This window comes from Rhopilema esculentum, chromosome 7, assembly GCF_057945365.1.
Source record: "Rhopilema esculentum isolate cy_ngs chromosome 7, ASM5794536v1, whole genome shotgun sequence".
NCBI lineage: Eukaryota > Metazoa > Cnidaria > Scyphozoa > Rhizostomeae > Rhizostomatidae > Rhopilema > Rhopilema esculentum.
The window spans coordinates 2,806,177-2,818,608 of NC_142821.1; the positions used below are offsets into that span (position 1 = coordinate 2,806,177).

At 36.0% G+C, this 12,432-nt stretch overlaps 1 protein-coding gene across 1 annotated transcript; it reads left to right on the plus strand.

Moving 5' to 3' along the window:
- Positions 1-992: 992 nt before the first annotated feature.
- On the plus strand, positions 993-10,656 carry LOC135682983 (inositol oxygenase). The gene is made up of 10 exons (XM_065198108.2): positions 993-1,147; positions 2,416-2,532; positions 3,518-3,610; positions 4,023-4,115; positions 4,835-4,904; positions 5,043-5,110; positions 6,618-6,724; positions 7,355-7,422; positions 7,777-7,939; positions 9,424-10,656. The coding sequence occupies exons 1-10, from the start codon at positions 1,133-1,135 to the stop codon at positions 9,530-9,532; spliced, it is 903 nt and encodes a 300-aa protein (XP_065054180.1). The 5' UTR covers positions 993-1,132; the 3' UTR covers positions 9,533-10,656.
- Positions 10,657-12,432: the final 1,776 nt, after the last annotated feature.

Below are 12,432 nucleotides of genomic sequence, written 5' to 3' on the forward strand. Positions count from 1 at the left end.
TGGTGTGACAGGGGCCCTTGCCATGGATTCTAAAGTGGGGAGGGGTGTGCAAGGTGAATAAATTTATCCTTACCTAACCTGTTGTAGCAAAAAAAATTGATTATATCCTTTTGCAGCTTTGAAACCATTTGCTTTAAAAATATGTAGGGAGGTCGTAGCAACCCCAGCCCTATCGTAGGGTAGGCCCTGTTTCAGTGCCCTACAAATTTATCTTTATATCTTTATAAAAATTTGGGCTAATTCAAATATTTCAAGTCGCAAATAGACAATGTGGAGGGTGGTAGCCCCCTGGCCTTCATAATGGCGACTTTCCAGGGGGGTATTGAACCTTTTATGTACGGGGGTCCATCCGATAATTATCGGTAACAATGTACCTTGCTATCCGATACTTTTGGGTACTTGCTATAAAAATATTGATAACTAACACATAACTAAATCAAAACCGTGATTAAAAGTGTAAATATTTTCTATAAGCAGATAGCGCAATTAGATTAACATGACTAGGCAGTTGTTTCTTTTGTGCTCAGCAACAAGATTTTGAATTTTGGTTTTGGTATTTCTTGGTCACATCAAACATCTTAGTTGATACTTATTGGTCTGTTTAATTTGTTTTTTATGCCCCCCCCATGTATTTAAAAAAGCCCAAGTGACGTCCCTGGGGGCAAAATAACCCAATTTTAAGCGAGGGGCAAATCACTCCAAGAAAATCCCGTACACCTTTTGTGAAAATCCTATTGTTTTATCTGAAAATTCCTAGAATTCCTTTTGTTTTAGGGAAGATCTCGTACGCTATTTGCAAGGGTGAATTGCCCCTCGACTCGATTTTAAGATCCTAGGTCCTTGTTTTCAATTTTTCCATCCTCCAGCACACCCACTTCAGTGACAAAGTGCACGACTTTTTCGATTAGGATCCAGACGCTCGTGACGCTCGTTCTTTCAAACAAAAGGATAATGGATCGATAGCCCAGATAACAGGTCTTGTTGCCTTGGTGATGTACCATTTAGTCTGGCCTGGCCTGGGCAAAAAACCGGTTCTACCTGTTGTCAGACCTTTGCCGTACGTGCACCCACTCAGCTGAGACGTCCCGGCGAAAAGCGAAACGGAGAGGGAGAGAGCAACGCATTCTGCATCATGAGACTCCCAAACGTAAGTTGTTTGGTTTTTTAAACGTCAGACTGTCTATTTTTTCTTTACAGCTGCTAATGAAGATTGCTATTTAACTACTATCGAAAAATTTATGGAACTTGAGAAATCGTGTTGCCTGTTTGTGAGAGAACTATAACTAGGCCTAGCTAATGTTGACATGGTTTAGATTAGGAAATTAAGTCGTTAATTGGCAACTTCGGTCAAGCAACAGAATCTGGTTTTGGCTTAGCATTTTACACATTCGCGTCCTATAATGGTGGCAATTTTTCTAAAAACTAGGACAATTTTCTATGGCCTATGAATAAGCATGGTGTCGTTACATAATGGAAAACAAGCGCCATTAAAAAACCTCAAAATTGTAAGCTACAATTCATCCGTGAAAATTACAGGAAGAATTGCACCAACAATTAATAATGGGCCATTAATTTAAGGCTTTTGAAAGTCGAATTGAAGTACGTATGTGTCTACTGTGTTAATTGATAATTCCAGTGAGAAGTGGGGAAGCAGGGTATCTGGGAGGCTTTGTGACAGAATATTCAAAATGGGATTCTTTTCAAGCGTTAAAACTACTTTTTGAGGTTTCAGTGGTAGTTAACTTCCCCGGGGTGGGTAAGGTAAACTTTTGTGTGATTTGTAGGCATTTCAAGCGGAATGCCTGAGTAAGTCGAGTGTTTGGTCTATCATTCAGAATTGAAGTTGTTAATGTGACGTTGAGCATTTAATATATAAATTATTTTGAGCATTTAATAGAAATAGTATTGCATTGTTTAAAAAATTGCTTACAGTGCCAGTGGCGGAGCCATGGGGGGGGGGGGGGGGGTTCAGAAAGTTCGTCCTTGAGATTCTTGCAAACCTGATGAGAAAACTTCAGGGAGGGAGGGAGTTTGTACGTTATCTAGATCGTCACATGTAAATGACATTTCTTGGGAGAAAACAGGTCTTTCCTCCCGAAGAAAAAGTTTCAAACAGGGGAAAAGGGCGTGGTCCAAAAGGGCGTTGTCCCTAACACACCTTTTGTCCCCCCCCACTTATCCCAGGCTGGAGCCGCCACTGTACAGTGCTGTTAATGCTTACAGCCCTGGCAGAACGATCTTGCTAAGTACACTTCACTTGACTTTGGACAGCTAAGCTAGAAATCACACCTAGAAAATTGGCTTTGTACCAGAGCTTGTTGGTGTAAGTGAGAGGAAAGCACTTAATGTCTTAGTAAAATGCTGACCAATGCTGCATGATAAAATATTTTTTGTAGCATCTTGCTTGCTTTTTAGGGTGGAAGTGTTTACCTCATTGATCCTTCAGAGCTGCATAGGCCTGAGCCAAAATACCAGGACCTCAATGCTGAAAAACGGATGAACAGAGACAAAACACAGTTCAGAGACTTTGAGGTATATGATAATATAAGATGATGTGTAATTAAGAGTTCATTAGGGGCAACAAAATAAAGAGAGCATTTTCTATAAAAATTAATTAGTTTGATTAATGCAAGATATAAGGATTTCTTGGTTTGCTATAATTTCATTTTTAGCAAGGGCTGCTTTTTATTCATATCAATTTGATTTTCCACTTCTTCGGCATAACAGTTACCCCTATTGGCCCAAGATCAAGAAATGATAATTTCAACATGTATGGTTTAGCACTTGTGAAAACCTACTAAAGGCATTGAGAAAATAGGAGATTGGGAATTGACCCTAAAGAAATATCTTTTTCACATTTTTCTATCATTTTTCACATCAAATGAAATTTTTTTGGAGTTTTTGTTCTGCTTGAGCTTTGAAGTAATTTTTTCATGTTAATTTTTGAAAAAAAACTGAAATACAATTTTCCAGGATTGTTGTTCAATCGTTTTATTTCCATTTTATAATCCCTTTGAATCTTAGACAAAAAGCTTGTGACTACATTATTTCTGCTAGTAATATCCCTGGTAGAGAGCTTAGGGTATTGTTTTTTCACTTCATAAATAAAAAGTTCTAAATTCATCTTGCTTGCATTTGGTGAAAGTAATCAGATTGCTTACTTAAAAGTTACAATGCAGACTTTCATCTGAAAGAAATGCAATCGCACGCGCTGACCCTAGCACACACCTACTACTTTTGAGGAGTGCAAAATATCACACGCCTTCTTTTATTTTGAGAGCAAAATTCTTTGTTGGTTTTTGAGCCAGGTTTACTATGACTATAACAGACATTTCGTCTCTGAATTTTCAGTAGAACATTGAGTGTTGTGAACAAGATTTTCATTTTGATTGCTAATTTAGCAAAAGTAACGGATTTGCTGATTGTGCGATAAAAAGTAGCAGATTTGTGGATTTTGCTACCCTCCTACCCCCCTCTCTTTAATGGTCTCGGCAGATAATTTTGTTTTTTATCCCAGAATACAGAACAAAACAACCTCCAGGCAGAGAAAGTGAAAGAGACATACTACAAAATGCACACAGAACAGACATTCCAAAATGTTGAAATGAAGGTATAACCTAATAAGATTGCAAGATAGCTTCAATTTTCAACTTCAGTTTTTTTGATTCAAAAATTTAGTTTTCTGAAAAATGTCTTTATTTTTTATTTTTTGGACACAACATAACTTGTCTTTTGTAGAGTTTTTAACTGAGAATATTTGTTGGGACATGGAAAACCTTAATGGTATCCTTTGCATTACATAAAGTATTTTTAGTGAAATGTTATCTTAATGTTCTTGTTTATTTCAATTTTTTTGTTAACTTAATAATGAGATTAACAAGTATGTTCAAACATAAGTTATATGGAGTTTGCAAATGTGAACACCATCCCTGATCACTCGTATGCAGCCTACAATATATTTTATTCCTGGCTATTTGTTGGGCTTTTTCACTCTGTTGCAATTGATTTATTAATCTTTCCAGAAAGAAAAATGGTGTAAACTTGATAAAGCAGAAATGACAATTTTGGAAGCCATTATGATGCTAGATGAATTGGTGGATGAATCTGACCCAGATGTATGTGCTTTCATTTTTGACAATCTTAGAATAGATTTTAAAGGTATAAAATAAAGGTTTGTCTGGTTTTGGCATGGATCCTTCAGGCCTGGCCATTTGAGGAGAGCCATAGCTCTTGCTCCTCTCCAGGCTCTCCTCAAACACTGGAGGGGAGCTAGAGATTGCTCTCCTAAATTGTTCTAAAAAGCAAATTTGCTCTCCTTGAAATCAATTTTTCCTTTGTTTCTATTCTTATAGCTCACCTGAATACTACTAGGAGAGCTGTTTACTGCTCCCCTGTCAAAAGTCTTATGGCCAGGCCTGATCCTTATTTGCTGAAGAAAACTCTTGTTTGTTGAGAAATCTGTTTTTTAGTTTAACCCTCTTTCATTGTGATCTCCAGTCAATTATTCATATTTACCTTTGGTACCACAAAATTTAAATATAGCACAGCAAAGCAGAATCATGTCATATTGAAGTACTTTGTTTGACACTCATCAAAGTATAAACGGTGGATAATATCCCGAATGAGGGACAAATTAGAGATTAGCAGCTGCGAGATTAGCTAGATGAGAGATAAGCAGCTGCAATTGGTTTAAAACAAAATGCCAGTCAAATGCCCTATTTTTCTTCTCACATTACTATGGATCAACATCTGGATATGAATTTTCTGCCAAATTTAAATCAATATATATCAGATATATATCAGATATATATCAATGAATGCTGTGTTTTTGTAGATTGACTTACCAAATTCTGTTCATGCTTTTCAAACTGCTGAAAGGATCAGGGAACGCTACCCAGACCTAGGTTTGTACCTTAAGTTCGAGTTTCAATATGAAACTTATTAGAATAGAAAGTTTTTGTTGATTTATTCTTCAGATGATTAGGTCCCTTGCCAATCTTTGATTTAAAAGTAAAATGCTGAATACTTATTAAATTTTTCAGATTGGTTTCATTTGGTTGGGCTTCTTCATGATGCTGGCAAGGTAATGGCTTTGTGGGGTGAGCCACAGGTATGTGTATCAGTATCTTGTAAAAAATATAGGGTTGTAACAAAAAAGGTGCCCTATGCCACTGGTGTACCTTTTAGCTTAAGGTTGGCCTACCTGTTGGTGTAGCTTAAGGTACCTCTGCACTACAACAAACAACTCAAATTGTAAAGAAAAGTAATGGGAAAGAAAATTGCTTTTAGAAGCATTGCGCTCAAAACAAATTTATGTTTCATTTTGTCTTCTCATGTTTTGTCTTTTTGTTTTGTTGAGTATAATAAGCCCAACAGCACTTAGTTTACACATGCTTTGTTTGTAGACTCACTCCGTAACTTAATTTTTCCTTTGTCTTGACAAGTCTTTTCTTTATCTGGAATGCAAATGCTGATTGTGTCTTGACAGCCAATTTTTGTGGATTCCATAAGTTTGGAGGAGGTCCATCCCATGTATACTTATGCAAATGAGAAATAAGCCAAAAAACCAAGAAAGAGTCCAACAAGGCCTCCCCCCAACCTTAAAATGCAACATTGTCATGGAACTATGTGTTGATAATATAAGATTCTAAAAAACATTCCAACTACTGCCAACAACTTTTGATACCGATAGACTGCCCCTTTACACGATTATTTATACACCAGATTTTTCTTAACAAGCGGCTTCGATTCAAGAAAAAGGGTGATGAAACTCTTTGCACATTCGCAAGTTTTCAATCCATTTTATTTCGCCTGGCACTAAAATATCATTGATAGAATTTTCCCACTAACTGCTTGTTCTATCAGACCTTTGCCAAAATTTATGCGCACTTTTCTTCCCAGATACATTTTTAAGAATTCTTTCTGATGTGCTGGATCCTTGAAGTGCTCTAATCAGCAGCAGATTATAATATGCTATCGAGCGAAGTGAGCTCTGTTATGAAAAGCAAAGCTTGGTCCTAATACTTTAGCCTCATCCGGCATGGTGCAAATGCAACCTAAGTCAGTGATGTTGCATAGCAATATTTCAACAGACTGTAAAGTTCATAAAAAATTGAAGTTGTTCAATGCAGATATCTTCAAATTATTGCAAAACAATTCTATGATCACTTCCTGTGAATTTAAAAACGAATTAAATTTAAAATCAAAAGAAGAACAGGAACAGTTTTTCCATCAATTTTCATGGTTTCTGTTCAGCTTATAGTGCACATGATTCATTTTAAAGCAGTACCTTCGGTTAACAGGAATGACAAAGGGCGATAAAAGATGTTCCTATCCCACGCTTTTGCATGGGCAATGTATACAAGACATGCCAAACGTTGCATGCAGCCTATTTCAATATTAGAAAGACTGGTTTGTTGGTAGTTGCATTCTGTGGCACCAATGTTGAAGAAAACTGAATTTTTATTGGCGAAAACAGAACAATCTTCAGTGGAAAACTGGCCTAACATATACAGCTAGATCAGATTTGATTCATTGTTCTTTTTCTTATATTTCTCTCTCATTAGCCCAAGGTTTTGCAATAAAAACTCTCAAAGCCATGTATTTTCTCTCCACAGCATTTTGTTGTTGGTGACACGTTTCCACTTGGATGCCAATTTCAGGATTCCCCAGTCTTTTCAAGGTTCTTCAGGGACAACCCAGACTTCAACCATGCTGTTTATAGGTATGTCAAAACCATCTGTGAAACATTTAAATCAATCTAATGCTATCAAACTTTACACCGGCTGATAAAAAGTATTTGCATGTTGTTTTGCTTGACTTGTATGTAATCAAATGTTATATTTCGTATTCCTAAACATATATATATATTTAAAGATATAACTGAATACGAAAACTGTAAAGTTGACCTACATGCCCATCACATGTGCATTACATCTATGTAGACCCTCTAGTATAAAATTGTTTGATAAGTTTGAAATTTTTTTACCAAAATTTAGGTAATTCCAGTGTCTTCATTTATTGCTTTTATGACAATTGTTTTTTTAATAGAATATCTTCGTCTTTGTTTTCTGATTTGTTTGGCACCTTGACTTTCAAATGGCGTATACTTATTTGATTTAAGACGTATCATTGATAAATGTATATGTCATCTCTGCTTGTCAGAAATGCAGCTTTTAATACTTAGATTTGCAATTGTGGTATATATTGGCACATTTTAGCGTTTTCAGTAATAACAAACAGCCAGCTGTATTTTTTGATAAATTGCTTTTGTGCCACATCTTTTTTGCGGGACTTACTTTACTCAAGGCATTGTACATCCCAAAGGTAGTCTTATTGTTGATTCTTGTTGTAGTAAGAAGTATGGTTGTTATGAACCAAACTGTGGTCTAGACAATGTAATGATGTCATGGGGACACGATGGTTAGTTATTCTTATTTTGGTATTCAGCCTGTTATTGTGGTATAAATATTTCTTGTGCCTTCTCATTGCTGCCACTACGTTTAAAAATTTGAAAAAGAAGTAAAAATTTCTAATGTTTAATTAAAACTAACAGGGGCAGTTAACGCCGCTTATAGTCACAGCAAATGTTGCTTGAAAATGTTCACTATATAGCTAAATTGAACTGATTTAGTATGTGCCTGTAATTAGCAATGTGGCTTTCAACGGAATGGCTATAAGCGGATATCCTGTAGTAGTAACACATTTCTATGCAACTTTTTCAAGCTCTCGATTTAAATCTTACTTTGCTTTACAGATCTACTTTTGTTTTGACAGAATATATGTACCAAGTGCTTGTCCGAAATAACTGTACTGTCCCAGTGGAAGGGCTGTACATGGTCCGGTATCATTCATTTTATCCGTGGCACTCTTCTGATGATTATGATTATCTCTGCTCTGATAAAGACCGGAGCTTGTTAAAATGGGTCAGAATGTTCAAGTAAGCAACTCGGTTTTAATTTTCATTTCTCAAAATTATTTTCACCTGTTCTTTTGTTTTTGAAGCTTTTGTTAATGCGATTCTTTATGGTAACTGCCAGCTATTGGTGTTATCATATATCATCTACAGTATTCTCTCCAATCAGCGGACACCGTTGGGGCAAGAGCAAGGTGTCCGCTAATTGGAAGTGTCCGCCTTTTGGAAAGTTTTGCAATATAAGTTCCAAATTTTAAAATAGATCCGAGTTTTGTATTTAAAAGGTGTAATCAGTGGTGGTGCCAGGGGAGGGCTAGGGGGGCTACAGCCCCTCTGTCGGGAGCATCTAGCCCCCCTCCCATTAGAGAAAATTTTAGGTTATTGTCGGAGCAAATTTGACAAAATAACGTACGAAAACTGCATATTTTAGTCATCTTAGCCCCCTGTCGGAAGCTCCAACCCCTCTGTCGAAAGATTTCTGGCGCCACCCCTTGGTGTAATCTGGGTAATTAGTGGCTATCGGGTTAAACTTAGACACTAAAAAAAGAAAAATAACCCAATTGAACGTAACACAATATTTTTTACAACAAGAATAAATATCAACATAATATATAATATCAATTAATTAACGCAAAATTGGCAAGGAAATATTTATTTACCATCCTGTATGTTTTTACTTAAAAAAGTCTTTAATTGACTTTTGGACACTTTCATGGACCAGGAAAGTTAGTAAACTGTGCTGTAAAGAGGCTCGAAGCTGTAGAAAACCAACTAGAGTGTCTAATGTCAGTGTTTGAAATACATATAGAACACATATTCATTCGTCTTAGTTTTTTGTTCACTGGCCCCTAACTTTTTTGTACTGTCGGCTAATCGGAAAGAATAAAAGCCAATTTGACAATTTTGTGCAAAAATATGGTCCGTTAATTAGAGTGTCCGCTAATTAATTGTCAGCTTTTTAGAAAGTTTTTTATGAGACTTTAGCCAGAAAACGATCAGGGGAAAAATTTGTCCACTAATCAAAGGTGTCCGACTTTTAGAGTGTCCGTTAATTGGAGAGAATACTGAAGTGCCTTTAAGTGGTCTGAGCAACATGTACCCTTTTCCGTTAGGCGTGAAGTGAAAGTTAGGAAGTGAGAGTAGGAAGATTTAGGAACTTTTTCTGAACAGTCTATAGGCTGCTCTGTTTTCATGACGGCCTTCCGGCAACTGCTTGTTTTATTTCGCGCTTGAAAAAATGATAATGTAGTTAGTAGATTCATCTCATAAAAGCCAATGCAGTGTCTTGAGTAAACTGTTTCTTGATTAAAACGATATCATGTCCGTTTGAAGGAGCTTGCACATATTGTCACATAACATTTGTGAATCATGTTGCTTTCAGTTAGCCTCAGCGCTCATTGTCTTTTAACTTGTGTATTGTACACATCTTGAACAACAAATGCTGGTTTGATGTGAATTAAAAATGCTTCATTAGATCTATTTTTATCCAACCTCTACTATTTTTTCAGTGAATTCGACCTGTACTCCAAAAGTGATAGCCTTCCAGACATTGAAGCATTGAAGCCGTACTACCAGTCTCTGATTGACAAGTATTGCCCTGGAAAGTTGAAATGGTAATTTCACTTTAATCTTTGTGGGTAAATAATATAATATGAATCATTAGCAATATAAAATGTTGTGCATATATTAGCTTATTATTTAATCTTTTTTATATCCTTTAATTGTTTTTATGTATTATGGTGAAGTTGCACCTTTATAAAAAGTGGGAGAAAACCTATTTAAACGTATAAGTAATATTTTTCGATACCGTTTTGCTGTTGTCATAACTGGATATGATGATGTAGTCGGTGAATATTGATTAGCATAATGATTAGCAGTACAATTGCTGTTTAGTGTCCAGGATTTCTACAGGGGCTTTTCATTAGCTGTGTTGGTGATAGTGAAAGTCCACAGGTGCTTACATATGAATACACGCCTTTTGGTAGATAAGACTCTTTTCACTTATCATCATTTTAACCGAATAACAGGCTGGTTTTATCCCGTCAGATAGTGTTTCAGTCGTTTAATTCAAAGGTGTGTTTTTGACTAAAAGCTTCCTTGAACCAGAGGAGAAAATGCTCCCGGTTCTTGCCATTTTTACTTCTGTCATTTATGATGTAGGCTACCCCTCTATCTTACAAATCAAGATTTGACGCCCTGATTCAAAGTCTTTTTTAAAGGTCCAAAGTCCCTTCTTTTTTTAGTGCTAATAAAGTTTGATTTTGCAAGAAAACGAACTTTACCAGTGAGATATCAAATATTACGATTAGAATCCCTGTTGTTTATGCTGGAAGCAACTGGGTTAATGAAGTCTCGATCTTGTTTCTTTCGCTGACATAGACAAATTTCACCCCCCCCCCCCCCTCCCTTCGTCCTTACGGTAGAGCATTGGTGTTGGTTTTTAAACGCTTTTTCTGTTGTCACAGTCAGTGTGTGTCTCGTTGATTCTTTTTGTCGTTATTCATTTAATCAGCCTTGCTACCCTTCATACGCAATAACCTTCTGAATCTCACGCATTTCTCTTCCCTAGTGTTAAAGCATATTACATCTATATTTATAATCGTAGATTTGCCGTTTGTAAGCGTCATAATATTTATACGTAGAAATAGTTTGTTGTATACAATGCTTTTTTTTAAATGTATTTTTGCATTTGAGATCATGCAGTGGAATTCCCTATTTAACAAGTATGCAAAGAAAACGAACTTGCTGATTTTTATTCGCCCATTGTGATCCTTCTCTACCACTAGAAGAAGTTGAGGGGATTTTGAAATTTGAGGAAGCATTAAGTATGTGGAATAAGAAATGTCAAAAATAGACTGTATAGATTCTGGTGAAAATTCATAAATTAGAGGCAATGTCTTGTGATCCTTTTGTCTGGGAATTTAATCGTCCTAAATCTGGTTTTTTCTAAAAGTTGTTTTATTTTTAGAAAAAAGAAAAACACAAATGAGTATGAAAGCTTTCAACAATAGCTCATGATTTGAATCAGAGCAAGAATGTTTTCTTGAAATTCCCAGATCTTTGTTTATCGGATTCTTCGTAAACGCTTTCTTATAATATTGTTGCTTCAGGCACTTGAGCTTTCCAAAGACGAAGTTGTGAATAGTATGGAAATTGCTACGATTTTTTCATTTTTTTCTTTTCTTTGTGGCACAAGGATTATGACTCGGTTTCTAAGATTCCGATGAATGCCGAACTTGGCATATCACTTTTTATATAATACTAGAAAACTTGATGCTTAGTTTTGCTCTGAATTTTCTAAACAAAAATTAACCAACAAAAAATTTGCGAGTACCTAGAATTCATCATGACAGACGACAATTCAGCATTGCAATTGTGATCGGTAACGATAGCAGAGTATGAACAAAGTACTAAAATTTCTGTGTCTATCAAAATGTCTACACGACAAAATGATAGCAACAATTGGCTCGCTTATCACCACGTTTAATGATAGTAGGATGCAGGTATAGTGAATGTGCAATTGAGCAAAAAAATAGTAAAAGAGGAGATATCATTGAAGAACTTAAAATATCTTTCGTCGATCAACTTTATATACAAATTTTTCAAATTTACAAACAACAACAGATTTCTTGCTCCACAACCTCTCCTCAACCGTCTTGACCAATAGAAACGAGGTTTACGATTTCGACAGAAATGTTATGTGGAGCCTTTTCATCGCATCGAAAGGTAACTTTGTTGGGCAAGTCAACTGCAACTTAAACTGTGCAACTAAAGACAAATTTGGAAATGGAAGATGATGAAGTTTGAAAGTCGGCCTTGTTTACTAATGGCGGTGGCAAGGACCATTTCAAAGCACGCGTAAGTATTAACATCTTAGTTTCTTCCGTTTTCCTACCAATATCTCACTGACATTCTTCAATCCTGTTTCAAAGATTGCCCAAACTGCTGTTTGTATTATTGCTTAAGACATTTAAGGGATTTAATGCAAGTAAAACCTTTCTTTGGCCTTTTTGGTAAGGTTTTTATCTGTGTATCAAGAGGCCCTGGCACCGATTACTTGGTTTCACCATGACTATGCTTTCGCCACACAATTGCAATTGAAATCCTCGCTGAAAGTATTTTCACGCATTCATTTTCCTTTCTGAATAGATATACTTGTCTTCTTCCATTCAATCAACATTTCCTTCTTTGTTTCGTTAACGTTTGCTTTATAAATCACATCAAGTGGATACAACGTCTTATATTTTGTTTTTAGAGTCAAAAATCAAATGCAAAGTACATTTTGTTCATCTTTGCAAGTTGTTCAACAAAATGGCATTGGTTTGGTTTCCTGATCTATCGATGTCATTGTAACAATGTTTCATTCTACATGTAAGTTGAAATACTTTAAGTTGCTTACAGTATAAAGAAAATCAGAAATCAGAAATGACACATGGAACCTCGACAGGACAGGCAGTACCCGTTTGCTCTCTCTCAATGCGACGTTTTTAGATTTCCACCCTATGAAGTGCACTAAT

Bases quoted from the DNA above. Each gene is read 5' to 3' on its own strand.
- LOC135682983 (XM_065198108.2), top strand. The intron at 2,533-3,517 runs GTATATGATAAT...TTTTTATCCCAG, and splicing joins CACAGTTCAGAGACTTTGAG to AATACAGAACAAAACAACCT. The intron at 3,611-4,022 runs GTATAACCTAAT...TAATCTTTCCAG, and splicing joins TCCAAAATGTTGAAATGAAG to AAAGAAAAATGGTGTAAACT.